General features: G+C 48.0%; 1 protein-coding gene across 4 annotated transcripts; it reads left to right on the top strand.

The window, feature by feature from the left end:
* Nucleotides 1-2: 2 nt before the first annotated feature.
* Tacc3 (transforming acidic coiled-coil containing protein 3) lies at nt 3-14,891 on the top strand. Of its 4 annotated transcripts, none has more exons than XM_052199496.1 (15): nt 3-185; nt 2,111-2,273; nt 5,680-6,113; nt 6,734-6,815; nt 7,185-8,061; nt 9,677-9,729; nt 9,995-10,098; nt 10,806-10,893; nt 10,974-11,075; nt 11,479-11,555; nt 11,646-11,689; nt 12,243-12,403; nt 14,154-14,260; nt 14,350-14,470; nt 14,674-14,891. In XM_052199496.1, the coding sequence occupies exons 2-15, from the start codon at nt 2,112-2,114 to the stop codon at nt 14,737-14,739; spliced, it is 2,478 nt and encodes an 825-aa protein (XP_052055456.1). In that variant the 5' UTR covers nt 3-185; nt 2,111; the 3' UTR covers nt 14,740-14,891. The 4 variants fall into 4 exon arrangements, with proteins under 4 accessions (XP_052055456.1, XP_052055458.1, XP_052055459.1 ...); XM_052199498.1 differs by lacking the exon at nt 5,680-6,113 and adding an exon at nt 2,406-2,548 and having other exon boundaries at nt 5-185; XM_052199497.1 differs by lacking the exons at nt 3-185; nt 2,111-2,273 and adding an exon at nt 2,460-2,548.
* The last annotated feature ends 2,903 nt before the right edge of the window (nt 14,892-17,794 follow it).

The following is a 17,794-nucleotide window of genomic DNA, read 5'->3' as shown; positions in this document are numbered from 1 at the left end:
GTATTTGAATCTGGGGCGGGCGTAGCGGACGACGTTCACGGACGTCGACTACGAGAGCAGAGTTTGTTGTGATTCCTTGGCTCAGTTTCTCCAGCTCGTTTTTTTTTCCTAGCGCAAAACAAGTGCGGCGCTTCCCCCTTGCGGTGGGCGTCCGCGCGGGCCCAGGGCTCGGCAGCCGTAGTCAGGTAAGGTAAACGGCGGGTGGGGATCAGCCCCCACGGAACTGAATTTCTACAAGCGGAGTAGCTGTTTCTTTCTTCTGTAGCTTTGCTCTCTCCCTTTGTTAAGGACTCACCCCTCACTCCAGCCTCCTCTTTTCTGAACTAAGGGATACACCTAGCCTCATAGGCAGGACTGGAACCCGCGGGCTGGGCTTTGCAGGCCCGCCTGCCAGTGCTGTCGGGCTGACCCAGTTGATGTCGTCCAAAGAGGCCGCGCCAGGTTCCTGTTCTGGTCGAGTGTGTCGTGTATGAGACTCGCGTCTCAGAGCCAGGACACCCTTCGCACCAAGTCTCTGTCTCCACCTTTTCTGCCGTACTGTTCTGTCTGTCCTCTATCCTCCTGAACCCACTGTCCCAGGGGATATTTCTTGTTCCTGGGTCTATGCCTTTATGTCCTCCTCCTGGCCACAACCTCAGAATAAATGGCTTCTCTTGAAAACGCTTTCTTCCCAAGTCCAAAATGTCCTGATAGATTTCCCTTCTCAATAGCATCCTTCTCTGAATAGAGTACTTTCAGGCTAAAGCTTTTTCCCCAATTCTAGCTACCAGGATGACCTCATGCCTATACCTCTACAGTTTGATTCAGAAATGCACATTTCCCATCGTGACTGCTTGATTGTACATACCTGCCAACTCACTGTTCCAGGTGGGAGATGTTTCGTCCTTCTTTCTCCTTCAGTCCCCAAACTCCACCTGGGAGACCATCAGTCAGCTTCAGCGTTATCATCTCCCACAGGTGCTCTCACCCCATACTTGACCTCAGAAGGACAGGTGCAGCAGCAACAACAAAACTTCCATATGCTCCCTGCCCCACCCCATAGTCACTCCTGCACGAGAAGACGTCAGACCCCAAACCTGGCTTATCAGGCTTTGTCCCCAGGAGCTGGGGACATGGCTCAGACAGTAGCATGCTTGCCAAACAAGCATGAGGACTTGTCTTCAGCTCCTCAGCGCCCACCTAAGTTGTGTGGTGTGGCTGCACTGGGTAGGCAGACTGGAGGAGCCCTGGAGCTCACTGGCCAGATAGTCTTGCTGAATTAGTGAGCTCCAGGTTCTCTTAATCTAAGAAGATGGAGAAAACCCTTCATGTCAACCTTTGACCTCCCCTTCACAGGCGCCAACACCCCCACACACATCCCCCAAATCCCATCCTAAGCAAGAGCTAAATCAGCTCTTGCCTTCTTGCCCAAAAGACTTCATCTAAGGCTATACAGCTCAGAGGCCTATGCTTGTAAATTCCACATCCATTCCAGTGCCTTTTCCCCATGCTTTCTGGCCAAAAATCCTAAACATTGCTCTTGATTTGTTTTCTCTTTACCTTCTGACCTGTGTCTACCTCTCCTTTTGCTAAGGGAACCTCTGGTTCTGTCCCTCTCCCATCTTTTCTCTAGGGCCCCTAAAGCAGAGTCAGCAGTAGCTTGCCTTGACGCTCTCCCTCCCCAGTAGCTCTCCTTACTCCTCAACCAGAGCTCCTAAGGATCCATGGTCCCCTGCCTCTACCTCCCAAGGGCTGGAATTAAAGGTGTGCTCCACTGCCACCCTGCTTATTTGGTTCTCATCAAACCTAAATTATATCCCAAGCTCTTGCCTTACAGTGTGATTCATTAATGGGAGTCATTCTGAACACGTGGTTCTCTTTCCTTCTCTTCCTGAACCCTTTTAGCAATTGTCTCAGGAAGTAGCGGTATCCATGATGCAATACAAGGGACTCTGAGGCTTTCTCTGGAAGATGACACGTCCTTGAAGTATTAACTATACCTGTAAAGGGTATTAGCTCTCTCTACCTGTCCGGAAATAGACTCTCTCCCTGCTGTACCTGTGGGACGTATCTGTACGTGTGCTGTGGCATCGTTGACCTCCTAGTGACTAAAACATACTTCTTTTCCCAGAATGAGTCTGCATATCTTAAATGACGAAAATGCCCCCAGTGAAAAGAGTACAGAATGCTGTGACTTCCTGTTTTCACCACCAGAACTTACCGGAAGATCCTCTGTTCTTCGTCTGTCACAGAAAGAAAATGTACCGCCCAAGAACCCCGCTAAAGCCGCCAAGGTAAGTGTGGACTGCAATGCTGGATTCCTCGGGTGCGCTGGGACTGGCTTTCTGAGAAGCTTGCACTGTGGCACTGTGGCTTGCTGGCAAGGGTTGTATCATAGAGCGTGTGCACTCTCCACCTTTCACTAGGTGACTTTTCAGACACCTCTTCGGGATCCACAGACACACAGGATCTTAAGTCCTAATATGACCAGCAAGCTTGAGGCTCCTTTTGCTCTGGATAACAATATTGGATTACAAAATGACCACTGTGTCTTCTTACAGAAAGAGAAGTAAGTGTTGATGCCCTTTACTGTTCTGCAATCCTATCCTCTTTGAGGGTTGCTTCAAAAGCTCCTGGCCCTGTCATAGCTAGCCTTTATTTTTCTCTTGATCACTGCCCTTAAGTGCAGTCTCTGGCACAGCTGTCAGTTGAGTGTTAATTACCAGATAGTTGGATGGTTTTACTTCAGCCTTCACTCACTCTCTTGCTGTGTCCCTACCTAACCCCAGTGAGCCCATATTAAAAACACACAATCCAGTTATTATAATTATAAGCTATAAGCCTTGATTGGGCAGTTCTAACACTATTCAAACTTATTCCCCAGCTGTAAGACCCCTTGTTACTTGCAGTTCCTCCTGGTCCATCTTGGCTTCTTCCTCCTCCTCTGCTATCCTCTCCCTCCCCTCTCATCCTCTCCTCTCTCTCTTCCTATCCCCACTCTCAAACCTCCAGTCTCATCTTTCCCCTCCATTGTCTAATCACAGGCTATAGCCTCTATTAACCAGTTAAGATGGGGAGAAGGTTTGAGGGAGATCACTGGGTACTTGATGGGCTGCTTGTCAGGGGCAGTCTCTCTTGAGGAAGCAGAATTAACCTCCGCATAGAAACACCTACCACGCAGTCTTTATTTCTATAACTGGATGGAATAATTAGATCTTATTTCCAGAAAAGATTACCTATAGTTTCCTTTCTGTTTAGTTCTGCTCATCTTTCCCTTCTGCTTAAAATTAGCATTTGGCTTCCTGTGCTCAAAACTTAGAGAGAGCAAATAGGCTCATAAACAGAAATTATCCTACGATTGATTAATCAGGACTTGGGAGATGGCTCCCTTGGTATTGTTGGCTATACAAACATGAGGACTTGAGTTCAGTCCTCAGTATGCAGATCAAAAAAGCCAGCAGTGTGCACATCTAATTCCAGCTCTAGTTAGGTGGAGATAGGAGAATCTTTCAAGCTTTCTAGCCAACTCTATGAGTTCCAAGATTAAAAAAAAAAAAAAAAAGGAAAGAATGGGGCTGGAGAGACCACTCAGCAGTTAAGAGCACTGACTGCTCTTCTGGAGATCCTGAGTTCAAATCCCAGCAACCACATGGTGGCTCACAACCATCTGTAATGAGATCTGACGCCATCTTCTGGTGTGTCTGAAGATAGCTACAGTGTATGTATTTATAATTATAAATAAATCTTCGGGCCTAAGCAAGCAGAGGTCCTAAATTCAATTCCCAGCAACCACATGAAAGCTCACAACCATCCGTACAGTTACAGTGTACTCATAAACATTAAATAAATAAATAAAATCTTTTTATAAAAAAGGTAAATGGGGGCTGGAGAGATGGCTCAATGGGTAAGAGCACTGACTGTTCTTCCAAAGGTTATGAGTTCAAATCCAGCATCCACATGGTGGCTCACAACCATCCATAAAGAGATCTGATGCCCTCTTCTGGTGTCTGAAGACAGCTACAGTGTACTTACATATAATAAATAAATCTTTAAAAAAAAAAAAGTAAATGGTTAAGCAAGATATAGCAAGTGTTGACTTCTGGCTTCTTGTACATTTACACTCACACATACACAATAGTCAAAGACCTGCATGTACTGTGTGCATGTGCACCCACATATCTGCATGCAAATATACACAAAAGAACTATTAAGAATGGGTGTAGCTGGGCGGTGGTGGTGCACACCTGTGATCCCAGCACTTGGGAGGCAGAGGCAGGCCGATTTCTGAGTTTGTCTCAAAAAAAAAAAATCAAAAACAAAACAAAGACCTGGTATAGCTGAAAGGATCCGTAGGTACAGCAGGCATTTCCCTAGTAGAAGTCCTATTGAAATGACAAGCAGATGCTAACTTGGCCTAGAGAGGAGGGCCTTGGAATTAACACTTCACCAGTCTGGCACCAAGAACACGTTTTTAGGGCTGGAAAGTCTTTCCAGAGGACTTGGGTTCCATTCCCAGCTCCCACATGGCAGCTCATAACTTATCTCCAATTCCAGTTCCAGTGGATCTAACCCTCAAACTGCTATGAATGCAGGCAGAACTCACCCAGAGCAGGAAGGGACTTTGGTAAGGTTTTGTTCCAGTTTTACTAATTCAGCTCTTGAAGTTTTTTTCTAATTTTTTGTTGTTGTTTTTTTGGTTTTGGTTTTTGCTTTTTTGCTTTTTTTGTTTTTTTTTTTTTTGATTTGGGTTTTTCGAGACAGGGTTTCTCTGTATAGCCCTGGCTGTCCTGGAACTCATTCTGTAGACCAGGCTGTCCTCGAACTCAGAAATCTGCCTGCCTCTGCCTTCCAGAGTGCTGGGATTACAGGCGTGCACCCCCACCGCCTGGCTTTTTTTTTTTTTTTTAAGAGAAAAGCATGAGAAATAAAAATATCACTCCTATATGCTCTTTAATGTCACAAGACCTCTCTGGGCTATTTGCCATCTCTGTCCTATCAAAGCACTCCCAAATCTGTAGCTTTTTTGAGGTGTCCTTGTTACTTTACAACTTCATTTTTTTCAGTCCAGTGAGATTGGTGTCGAACACTGTTGTCTTTAACAACCTCAAACACAGAGCCAGCAGTTGGCACTTGGCTGCTGTGATTCTAGCCTACATTGAGGCCAAGAATTTGTCTCTACCTGTTCTGCTGGGAGAATAGTTCTGAGTGGTACCAGTTGTCACTTGTGAGCTTCTCCATGGAGACCTAAGCATGCATGTACCATACTGCCATTCACTAAAACACTCTGCTGGTCCTGTATTCTAAGGACAGCAGGCTGCCCAGGTGGTAGGTCATGGAGTGACTTTGGTGGGGGTGGGGGTGATGGATGAATGACCAGAGTGATTGGATAGGTGTTTGATTTCTTAGGGATTATTTTCTAGTATATCCAGGGTCCCAACCTAGAGGTAGTATGGCAGTCTTGCAGTTCTTATGAAACAAGGGACTCAGTTGAGAGACATGGGCAGTTTAGATAGTTGATTTAGCACAAAACCAGTTTAGTAAAGCTAAGCAGAGTGTTCCAGACCTGATTGATAAGGCCTCAACCTCTCCCAAGATTGTAGGCACCCTTGAGCCAGCAGCAGCTGCCCAGATGCCACCCAGACCCCTTTCAGTTTATGTTCAACTAGTTCTAAGAACTCAATCCCAACTGGCCCTCTTTAGGCAGATGAGGCCACAGACCCAAGTCCCCAAGAAGAAGCCACTGGCCAAATGGTCATCCATTCAAGTCATGACTCCATAAGTCTAGAATTTGACTTCTCTGATGCTACAACCAGCACCACAAAGGTATCTTCACCAAGACCTGGCCTCCAACCTCTCCTGAAGAAATCAGAGGCCAGCGAGGAGCATTCCCCCAAGGAAACAGAAGAAAGAGATGGAACCAGAGAGAGAAATGAATGTCCCCAGCCTACTTCCTGGGGCTCTTGGCACCTTAACTGGGAGAAGTTGGATGACCCAAACTTCAACCCGTTTGGAGGTGACTCCAAGTATAATGGCAAAAAGGCTAAGCTCCCAGAAAGTCCCAAGAACAGGTTGGCCTTGCCTGTGGCTGAGCAGCAACGTGCTGGGCCTACAGACGTGGAGAGCTCTCCAAGCCAGTAAGTAGGAAAGGGGAACACTGTCCTCTCAGGAGCAGCTTCTCAATGTGTGTGTGATTTGGGGCCTAAATGCCACTTCTGTATATAGCCAGCATACTACCTTCCTTCAGACTTCAAGACAAACAGGTCTCAGGTTAGTCCAAAAGAGGCACAGCTTCAGAGTTCCTGTCCCAAGACCATAGGAGAGGTGCTCCAGAATTCTTACAGCATCTGTGCATCTGAGCTAACAGTAAAATCAGCACAGGTAGTTACCCATAACCCTAGCACTGTGGCTGAGGAAGCCAGATCAAGAGTTTGAAGCCACATATCTCTAGGTAGTAAAAGCATCTCTTTAAAAAAAAAAAAAAAAAAAAGCATAGGCTACCAATCAGGTGAAAAATGGTTGGTACCACACAAGCCACTGTCCTTAGGTACTCCAAGCAGCAGCTGTGACCTGAAACTAGGTGCTAGCATTCCAGCAGCCAGATAGCCTGTTACCTCCAGAGAAACCTCATAGTTTTCAGGACCTTTTCAGCATGAGCAATTGTTCAAGTGAATCAGCATAAGAGAGGTAAATACCAGTTCAGTGCCAGAGCAGGGGACATGGAGAAGGCCCAGCTCTGACGATTCTCTCTCCCCAGCCAGGTGCCTTTAGCCCCAGTGGATGATGTACCTGTGGTTCAGATGGCAGCTGAGATCCTAAGAGCAGAAGGCGAGTTCCAGGTATGTGTGTGTGCATGGATAGATGCTGTCAACACTATTGTATACTGTATAGAAAAATAACAGGGCATTGAGGCATAGTAGGGCATACTTTTAATCCCAACACTTAGAGTACAGAGGCAGGCAGATTCTGAGTTCTAGGCCAGCCCAGTCTTCATAGTGAGTTCCAGGGCTTCCAGGTGAGACCTTGTCTCAGAAAAATAACATGGTAGAAGAGGCCACCAGCTGTCTTCTAGTAACAGGTTGAGATACAACACTACCTCCTATCCCCTAGAGCTGCCTGCCTCCCTCCCTATCTGGGTTTATTTTAAAGAGCAAGTAGGTGGGGCTCTCCTTCACCCAGAACCTCACTGCTGCTGACTTTCCCTTTAGGGGGGAATCTTGAATTCCTCAAGCCTTTCAGCTTTCACAAGTTTTCTGGACAATGAGCTGAGGGCCCCTCCTATTGAGCCAGTGCTAGAGCCTCTCCATCAGAGACCAGAGCCTGTCTTGGATGGCGAACTGGTGACCCCTCCTATTGAACCAGTGCTGGAGCCTTCCCATCAGGGACCAGAGCCTGTCTTGGATGGTGAGCTGGTGACCCCTCCTATTGAGCCAGTGCTGGAGCCTCTCCATCAGGGACCAGAGTCTATCTTGGATGATGAGCTGGTGACCCCTCCTATTGAGCCAGTGCTGGAGCCTTCCCATCAGGGACCAGAGCTTATTTTGGACAGTGAGCTGGTGACCCCTCCTATTGTGCCAGTGCTGGAGCCTCTCCATCAGGGACCAGAGCCTGTCTTGGACAGTGAGCTGGTGACCCCTCCTATTGTGCCAGTGCTGGAGCCTCTCCATCAGGGACCAGAGCCTGTCTTGGATGGTGAGCTGGTGACCCCTCCTATTGTGCCAGTGCTGGAGCCTCTCCATCAGGGACCAGAGCCTGTCTTGGATGGTGAGCTGGTGACCCCTCCTATTGTGCCAGTGCTGGAGCCTCTCCATCAGGGACCAGAGCCTGTCTTGGACAGTGAGCTGGTGACCCCTCCTATTGAGCCAGTGCTGGAGCCTCTCCATCAGGGACCAGAGCCTGTCTTGGACAGTGAGCTGGTGACCCCTCCTATTGAGCCAGTGCTGGAGCCTCTCCATCAGGGACCAGAGCCTGTCTTGGATAGTGAGCTGGTGACCCCTCCTATTGAGCCAGTGCTGGAGCCTTCCCATCAGGGACCAGAGCCTGTCTTGGACCCAAAAGAAGAGAGCTTCAGAGACCCAGCAGAAGGTATGTTGTGTAAATGCATTTTTAAAAGTGATGATCTTGCTGGGCAGTGATGGCACATGACTTTAATCCCAGCACATGGGAGGCAGAGGCAGGCAGATTTCTGAGTTCAAGGACAGCCAGAGCTACAGAGAACCCTCTCTCAAAAAAAAAAAAAAAAAGTGATAACCTTTTCTCTGTCCCAGCTAGCTCCCAAATAAATGAAATAGAGACTGTAAGATTTATTTTATAAGCTTTACAACACAGTAACTGAGCAGTTGTTAATCTGTTACTCTAATCTAGCTACTTTCCAGCCAAAAATACCTGCATTTTAGTATTGGTCTGTCTGTCTCTGCTCTGGTGTCTCTTTCTCCTGTGGAATCTAATCCCACCCTTCTGCCTCCCTTCCCTCCCTCCCCAGTCCAGCCCTATTCTCTCTTCTGCTCAGTCATTGGCTATCAACCTTTATTAACAAGTCTGAGTGTAAGTAGAGAGCAATGTTTACACAAAATTCAGGCAGGAGATACTTAAAATAAGCATTACAATGCCTTGTCCAGATTGCAACCAGATATGGGGGGGGGGGGTGAGGCAATGAAATCAGCATTTGAATAATACAAGGATAATCTGTACACAGATCACAGTAACATTATGCCTACAATGTGGCCCCTAGGTGTCATCGCTGGTTTCTCTGAAAGTCCCTGTGGACACTTAATGTCCCTGCAGGTTCCAGGTAGTTACTCTACAGGCTGTTGTCCTGACTAGTTCACATACAAACTTTTGCTCCCAGCCATACATGGTGACATAAACCTTTAATCCCAGCACTGGGTAGGCAGAGGCAGGAAGATCTATGTGTTTGGGGCCAGCCTAGTCTACAAAGCCAAGGCTGTCACAGAGAAACCCTGTCTTTAGAAGTGGAGGGTGGAGGAAATGGGGTATTGTCTTAAGGTTACTGTGCTGTGATGAAATACCATGACCCACCTGACAGTGGTGACACAGGCTTTAATTACAGCAGAGGCTGGTAGATCTCTATGAGTTCAAGGCCTGTCTGGTCTCTAGGGAGAGTTTGAGGACACCCAAGGCCACACAGAGACACCCTGTCTCAAAAAAAGGAAAAAAAAAAAGAGAAGCCATGCCTTTAATGCCAGCACTTGTGAGGCAGTGGCAGGTGGATGTCCCGAGTTCGAGGCCAGCCTGGTCTACAGAGTGAGTTCCAGGGCAACCAGAGCTACACAGAGTAACTCTGTCTCAACAAACCACAAAAAGAAAGAAAAAATTTGTTCAAGGTCCTCTTGAGCTTCATAGAGAGCTCAAGGCTCCCCTGAACTAGAGAACCAGTTCCCAGAAAGAAAAAGTTGGGTCTTTATCCATGGGTTTCACATCTTGACATTCAATCAACCTTGGGTAGAATTTTCTTAAGTGTCTTTACTGAATATGAAGAGGGAAAGAAAGTACTTTCCTCCCTGTATAAAACTGGAGGCTCACCCAGGGCTTTCCTCATAGAGGCAGGGAAGCTGCTAGTTTGGGTGTTGGAAACACTCTGAATTTATTTCAAAGAACAGTCTTCCCGCTCTGTTGAATGCTCTGGGCCTGCAGCCCTCGGTGTAGTTGAGGTGACTGTCTATACTGTCCGCTGTCTCAGTTCTAGGCACTGGTGCTGAAGTGGATTATCTGGAGCAGTTTGGAACTTCCTCGGTATGTACTTAGGCCTTCATGCAGCCTCAACTCAAGTGTGTGATTCAGTCAGCCCAGGCCATTTATCCATGGTTCCTGTAGAGCCCTTGCCTTGCAGCAGAGTCCTGACCAGGACCCCCCTCATCCCAGATAATCCTGATCCCATGGGGTGTGTTGTAGTCTCCCCAGCCCACTTTGCTCAAGATCGCCCTGGCTTCTGGGAATGTATCTGTTAAAGCAATGATGAATCCTGCTAATTGCCGTGTCCCGTCTCTCCAACTCTCAGTTTAAGGAGTCGGCCTGGAGGAAGCAGTCTTTGTACTTGAAATTTGACCCCCTTCTAAAAGAGAGCCCTTTGCGGCCAATGCCAGTGGCCCCTGTGACAAATAGGTATGTCTCTCCTTTCAAGCTGTTAGCACAAGCCAAGGAATCTAGTGACTGTTACTGAACGTAGAGATTCGAAACTTCTGGAAAAAGGATAATCTCAACTAGAATGTGTGATGGTGACAGACAAACAGGACATGGAGCCTAGATCCAGCCTCACATATCATCAGGTAGTCCATGTCCATAAGAGCCTGCCATGCTCCCTTCACACAGGCACACAGCAATGACTGCACAGCAGGGGACAGACTGCCCAGGTCAACTTGTGTTAGGCAGCTTGGAATTGCTGTGACAAACCATAGAGCCTTCAAATCTGACATTTGTGGGAAAACCCAGGCTGGCAACTACTACTTTAGAAGAAAATATAATCAAATAATACTGAAAATTATGTGCAAAATCTAACACAAGACCCTTGAACCCAAGGAAGAAAAGATTTGCCCCCTCTAGCTGGATATTGATCCTGTAGACTCTGAGGACACCCATGGTATGGCATCTACACTGCCTCGTAGGGACAGTGAGTGGGCAGTTGGGAAAAGAGGGCACTTGAGGCAGTAACTGCCAGGCCCAGTTCTCCACTGTCAACTCCTAGTCTTTGTTTTGTATCTGTTTTTAGACTAAGACCCAAACACAAAAGCTTGTTAAGACAACACTACTGACTTTTATGCCCTCCTCAATATTCAGAGCATAAAGTGATCTTGCTGCCTGTTTGGTTTCAGTACACAGGATACAGAGCAGTCTGGTTCTGGAAATCTGATAGAAGCCAAGCTTGTTGACCTAGATTTCTTGGGAGGTCCGGATGCTCCTGTAAGTACTTGGGTGTCTTTGGTTCAATTTTTGTGATTCAAAGAGATGAGATCTTGAGAGCCTATGTTTTATCCACCCAGGTATCAGCCCCACCCCTGTGTGTTCTTGAACCTAGAGGTCTCCTTCCTGCTGAACCTATTGTGGATGTGCTGAAGTACAGCCAGAAAGACCTGGATGCAGTGGTGAGACCTAGTAGCTACATTGTAAAACTTGCCACACAGACTGCCTACAGGAATTTTCTGTATCCTTCTGTCTCAGAGATCAGTGAACAGCACCTAGACAGTTCTGAGGGCCCTCACTCTGAACTTGGGCCTGTGGTACTTGCTTTTGTACAGCCAACTGGAATGGTTTGGGGCGCCCCCTTGTGGGTACTGCAAGTTGATCCATTAAGAGGCACTCCCAAGTGCCTGCTGGGTTCCCCTCTTGAGCATGGCCAGCATCCCCACTTGGCTTCATATTGGAGTTACTATAACTCAGTAACATATCTCCAGAGACTCTTGATAGTCTGAAACAGACCCTAGTGGGAAAGATACCCCACAGGCCTGTGGCTGGTCCGCCTGCTGATCGAAGCGTGTGGTTTTGTAGGTGAATGTGATGCAGCAGGAGAACTTGGAGCTAAAAAGCAAGTATGATGACCTCAACGCGAAATATTTGGAAATGGGGTAAGAGTACAGGCATCTGACCTAGTACAGTGCTGACCTAGGTCTGCTCATAGCGTGAGCCACAGATGCTCATCCTCTCTCCTCCTATAGGAAGATCGTTGATGGGTTTGAGAAGATTGTGTACAAATCAATGGGTGAGTGCCAACTGCATCTCTCTCCATGTGTATGAGGCAACAGCATACTGTTTATTTCTTCTAACCCTGCTCTGAAGCCACTGATGTTTAATGGAGTGACTGACACTCACTGAACAGCTGGTGGCCAAAACAGATGCTGTGCAACTGTCACACCACACACTGTCCTGCCTTCCCCTCCCCAGAGGTAATAATTGCAAGTATCAGAGTGGAGACATGGGTGTTCCTGAGGAATCTGTCCAGCAGTGACTCTGACAGGTCTTCCCTCTCTCTCCTCAAGACCCATAGCCACATAGCCGGTGTTCATCTAAGCCTCTCACTGTTGGGTCTTGAGGCAAGCTCTTTTTGAGGCTGACATGGAAAAAGCAGTTGTGTAACATAGGACCTGAAGTGAGGCCAGGGAGCTTGTGTGATGGGACACTTGGTAGTGTCCATACCTGCTGTTCCTGCTGCCCATCTCTTTCCTGCTGCTCTGCCTCACCCCTTGTTTCCCTGCTGTCTCTGGCATCCGGTGGAATGGTTACTTCCTAATCCCACGTGCTTAACTTTTTTTAAGAGGAAGCTGAGAAACAGAAGGAACTAGCTGAAGACAAAATCCAAAAGGTTTTAAAAGAAAGAGACCAACTTAATGCAGACCTGAACTCCATGGAGAAGTCCTTCTCTGACCTTTTCAAGCGGTTTGAGAAGCAGAAGGAAGTGATTGAAGGCTACCAGAAGGTGTGTTGTATCTCCTTTTGGTCTTTGCTTCAGAGGGCATAGCCCATAACAGTGGTGCCATGAGCTGTGTTATATATACCTGGGTTCTTGACTGTACTTTTCCTTGGCACCAGGCCATGTGATGTCCTATCAACAAGACAAGCTGCGCCCAGTAGATTCTGTCTGTGAGACATAGGTTTTAGAGGCTTTAGGAGCCTCAGCAGAAGAGACTGAGGTTTCCCCACTCAGTGGTAGTATGTCTGGCATGCATGAGGCCCTTAGCACAATCTCCATTAACTTTTCAAACCCCGTCCCCTCCCCCCAAGGAAAAAAAAAGAGAGGGGGGAAAAAACCTTGGCAGAGTGTCATAGTTAGGGTTTCCATTGCTGTGAAGAGACACCATGACCATGGCAACTCTTCTAAAGGACAACATTAAATTGGCACTGGCTTATAGCTTCAGAGGTTCAGTCCATTATCTAGTTAGTCATGGTTCTGGAGGAGACAAGAGTTCTACATATTGATTGGAAGGCAGCCAGCCAGGAGAAGATTATCTCCCACATGGCTAGGAAGAAGGTCTTTAAGTCCGCCCCCATAGTGACACACTTCCTCCAACAAGGTCAAGCCTCCTAATAGTGCTTCACTCCCTAAACCAAGCATATTCAAACCACCACACAGAGATCGGTATTCTTAGGAGATGGAGTTTAGGAGTTTGCGGGACAACTGACAGTAGGCTCAGGAATATCTTGCAAGAAAGGGGAAACTGGACAAAACTGGACTTTCCCCGTGGTGTCTAGTAAAGAAAACAGAAGTCCTTTCAGAAACCAGCTACTGAGCTCTAGTATGCCCTGCTACATGACTCATAGTAGTCAACTCTTCACTCTTCTTCTCTCAGGGTCTGAGAGGCCCCTGAGAGTGCTCTGGGGAGCAAGGCTGAATGTATCCCTCAGGACTGCTACCACCAGCCAGTCTGTAGTGGTCCTAGTCATGGGTTGCACTCAAGTAAGAACCGATGCCTTGTAGTGAGGTCTGGGGATCAAACGCAGATCCCAGAAGTGACAATCCAGAAGCTCTCTGTACCTTGAAGGTGGGATAGACTGCTTTGGTTTTTCCAGACAGGTTTCTTTGTCTCTGGCTGTTCTACAGTTCACTTCTTAGATCTGCCTGCCTCTGCCTCTCAAGTACTAGGATCAAAGGAATGCAGACCACACCCAGCTCAAGAGGCTTTTATTTTTTTAATTTGCATTCCAAATGCTGCCTCCCTTCCCAGTCTCCCTCCCCTAGTTCTTTACCTCATCTCTCCTTTTGTTTCTGAGAAGGGTGGTCACCCACCCATTCACCCCCACCAGCATCTCCCTTACCCGGGGCATCAAGTTTCTATAGGATTGGGGAAATCCTCTCCCTCTGAGGCCAGAACTGGCTGTTTAAAAGGCTTTTTCTAAAGAGAAAATGTCAAGTTCTGTATCACTAATGTCCCCAAAAGCCTTAAGTGTCTACAGTCTGCACCTGACCCTAGGGTCCCCATAGGCCAAGCCTGGACAGGGCCCTAGCTTTGATGGAACAATGTCCTTTTTTTTTTTTTTTTTTTGGTTTTTTGAGACAGGGTTTCTCTGTGTAGCCCTGGCTGTCCTGGAACTCACTCTGTAGACCAGGCCGGCCTCGAAAACAGAAATCCGCCTGCCTTTGCCTCCCAAGTGCTGGGATTACAGGCGTGCACCACCATGCCCAGCTGGAACAGTGTACTTTTAATGCTTCCTATTTGCTCACTCTCTAGAATGAAGATTCCCTGAAGAAGTGTGTTGAGGAATACATAGTGAAGATTGGAAAAGAAGGCCAGAGGTACCAGGCGCTGAAGGCCCATGCAGAAGAAAAGCTCAAGCTGTGAGTACCAGATACCCATCCTGGGAGGGAGGGCTGGCTAGCTTGTTGCTGGGCCAGGCCTAGCCTATGTCTCTGTTTCTGCCCCCAAGGGCAAATGAGGAGATTGCCCAAGTACGGAGCAAAGCCCAAGCAGAGGCACTGGCTTTCCAGGCAAGCCTGAGGAAGGCACAGATGCAGATCCACTCACTGGAGAAGACTGTGGAGCAGAAGGTAGGACAGAGACTCCCCCAAGGCCTGCTTAGGATCTGGCTTTGATTTGATTCAGGGGTTGCCTGGACATTATCTTTCAAGAAGTCGAGGGCCAGCCTTTTCCTTTCAAGTCTCCTTTTCTCCTTCAGATGGGTGGGTCCTTCCTAGCCAGTTATCACTCCCTCTGAACCCTATAGAAACCAGCCTCATCTTCTCTCCTTCAGACTAAAGAAAATGATGAGCTGACCAAAATCTGCGATGACCTCATCTCCAAGATGGAGAAGATCTGATCACAGCCAGCTATCACCATCCCTCTTTTGTCTGTCTGCCCATTTCCTTGTCTGTCTGATTTCTCTCTTATGTCTAGTTTATTTAACGTCTTTTCATTTCTAAGTTACTTTACTTTGAAAAAACTAAAGTTTAATTTCAAATTGAAAGTCAACCCAGGTCCTGTTGTTTATAACAAGCTCACCTGCCTCTTTGTCCAGGTAGTTCAGCTTGTTTGAAAGCATCTCTCTGCAATCCTTATATAACAGTGGTTCTCAGCCTTCCTAATGTGGTATGACCCTTAAATATCCTCATGCTGTATTGAGCCACAAAATTTTCATTGCTATTTCTTAACTATAATTTTGCTGCTATTATGAATCATAATGTAAATATCTGTGTTTTCTGATGGACTGAAGTGACCCCTGTAAAAGAGTTATTCAGCCCCCAAAAGGAGTTGATACCCACAGGTTGAGAACTGCTATTATATAAACTTGGGAAGGGACCACGGTCCAGAAAATTTGGTTGGTTTCAGAGACTTCCTGAAGCTGAGTTGTTTACTTACTGAGTTTAAGGGGGTTCCCTATAGGATGGAATGGTTTGCTTCCCTTTAGAACATACTCTATCTTAAGGAGCTTCCCTCCAAGATGGAAAGTTATCTCCGAGAAGAACTGGCTATACAAAGCTCAGCACTGGCCTGAGGCTAAAGAAAGCCATTACCACTAGACCTTTCAGCCATCTTTTCTCCCTGGCTGTGGGAACCCCTTATGAGTCTGATCTCTACTGGCTAGGGAATGAGCAGACAAGAGATAGTGTGCTCAAGTCCTACCCAGTTCAGGCATCTAGTCAGCCACATAGCCTGGGAGAGAAGCACCCTATCCCAGATACATCAGAGGTCAGATAGACTCAAGTTTTCACTTAAAACCAAAAGCTAAGTAGCCAGGGCTTGATGAGTTTGGAACCACAAGGATGTAGAGGTGTCCATCTGTGGCTGCTTTAAGATAGACAGTTTAGAGTGGAGACTCCAGGTAGCAAGGAGCCCAAATGGACTTCTGTGACAGGGAAGTGCTGTCTCAAGACAGCAGCTGCAGTTCCCACTGGTTTCCGGCTTCCCACCACCCTGCAGATAATGAAGGGCGACTGTGGACCATGGCACACACCAGGGCAGACAATAAAGAACTCAGTGTATTAAACTGAGGTTAAGTAGACTGTCTCAAGTGAAACTGCAATCAGGATTAGTGCCTCAGAAGAAAGACCCCATTGTATGCTATCCTGTATGTATCCTGTAGTATAGGCATGGGGCTGGAGGCACAATGTGATGAGGGTCCTGGACAGGCCCAGGAGCTCTGCAGAGTTGGTCCTAAATTCAGCTGTGACCTAGTCAGCCCCCCAGAAATAGCCAGAAAGCTGAGGAGATCTGCATGTCTTGGAGGGACAAAGCGAGACAAACTCATGTGCTGCCATGGGGGCTAAAGCACTGCATTTGGGGACAGTTGCCCAGGCCAGTGGCTGAGCCTGAGGAAGTGTTTCAATAGGGATGAATGGGTCCCACCCAGAGAGGTCCAGGCCAAGATCTCCCACTTCAGAGGTAAGCGCCCCTTAACCAGTCCCACAGTCACAGGACCTGCTGTGAAGACAACCTAGTCTGCAGCTGGGGGCAGGAGGTTCTCAGGTAGTTATCACCAGGAGCCAAAGTCAGTCATGAGCCACAAGGCATGAAGGATGATACTGTGCAGGGTAGGACTGAGGCCAAGAATCAGGGTTAGCTATCATAGAGCTAAATGGGAGCCTTTGGAGAACAGACTCCAGCCCACAGGAGACTTGGGTTAAATCTATTTAGAAGTAGTGTCTTGCTAATCTTGCTAAGGCAGAAGGCCAGTAGAGAAGGCATTACTGAGACAACCTGATCAGCCTTTTGGGGCAGGCATCCCTGAGCCTTAGGCCTCTGTCCTCAGCCAAAGTCACCTGGACTCACTAACACGCATTTAGAGATCATGGGCCCGCCGTACTAGTCTCTTATAGGACCATGCCTCCCTGCCCTACAGAGATAGGGCAGGCACACCTCCACCCAGGGGGTTAATTGCTGAGCATGGCAGAGTCAGCCAGGCTCACAAGGGAGCTGGGGCCCAGAGAAAGCACTCACTGGATAGCCAGATGCAGGACATGACAGCGCTTCTCTGACCTGGGTTTAAGGGTCCAGCAGCACCTAAAGCCTTGGAGCTGACCCACGGCAGGGCAGCCATATGGTTGCAAGAGTTTCCTGTTACTTGGTGGTGGTATGGAGGCCTTGAGAGACCAGAGAGGCCCTAACTAGTCCTCCTCACTGGCTCTGCCTGGCTGGCTTCGCCAGTCCCTCCTAGAACTGCCCTATCCCCTGCTGAGGCCTCTCCCAGCCAAGCCAGAGTCTGTCCAGAGAAAGTCCTGAAGGGCAGCTGGATGCATTAGGGTAGCCAGCCTGGCCCGGGGCCATGCTGAGGACACGGCAGCCCAGCAGCAGCCTGGGCTGAGCCACTCAAGGACAAAGGAGCCTTGTATGGCTGAATGGGCATTTATCCTGGGGGCTGAAGGGGGCCCTGGCACTAGTCCCCCATGAGTAAACATGACCCTAGCTGGGCACATAGCAGCAGGGCCAGACTTCCGTAGCCGTGTCCCTTGACATTGCACAGTGGGTGCTTGTAGGGCCTCCTGCCAGGGCAGAGCAGGGAGTGCGCTGAGGCAACCGGAAGGAGAAGGGTTATCACAGTGCACAGAAGTAAAGCACCACAGAAGCCCTTCCCGTAACACCACAGCCTTAAACACTGGAAGATTAAGTGAATCTCCCTAAAAATTTATATGCTGAAGCCCAAGTCCTCAACAGGATGGTCTGAGGAGGTGAGACCCTAGCAGTTAGTGTCTGTGGGGTCGTGAGAGTGGAGCCTGATAAGCGGACGTCAGCCTGGCATGGCGACACAGACCTGTAATCCCAGGACTCGGGAGGCAGGCGTGTGGATCTGAGTTTGAGGCCAGCCTGGTCTACATAGTGAGTTCCAGGGCAGTCAGGGCTACAAAATAAGGACTTGGCTAAAACCACTGTACCCTATC

This window comes from Apodemus sylvaticus, chromosome 11 (genome assembly GCF_947179515.1).
Source record: "Apodemus sylvaticus chromosome 11, mApoSyl1.1, whole genome shotgun sequence".
Classification (NCBI taxonomy): Eukaryota; Metazoa; Chordata; class Mammalia; order Rodentia; family Muridae; genus Apodemus; species Apodemus sylvaticus.
Note: the sequence above shows the minus strand (reverse complement) of the source record. Positions and strands in the feature narration are given on the sequence as shown.

What these genes read in the sequence shown, in the direction of transcription:
- Tacc3 (XM_052199496.1), top strand. Translation starts at nt 2,112, where the DNA reads ATGAGTCTGCATATCTTAAATGACGAAAATGCCCCCAGTGAAAAGAGT. An exon ending in GTGGAGAGCTCTCCAAGCCA is followed by an intron (nt 6,114 to 6,733) that starts GTAAGTAGGAAA and finishes CTCTCTCCCCAG; the next exon opens with CCAGGTGCCTTTAGCCCCAG. An exon ending in AGAAGACTGTGGAGCAGAAG is followed by an intron (nt 14,471 to 14,673) that starts GTAGGACAGAGA and finishes TCTCTCCTTCAG; the next exon opens with ACTAAAGAAAATGATGAGCT.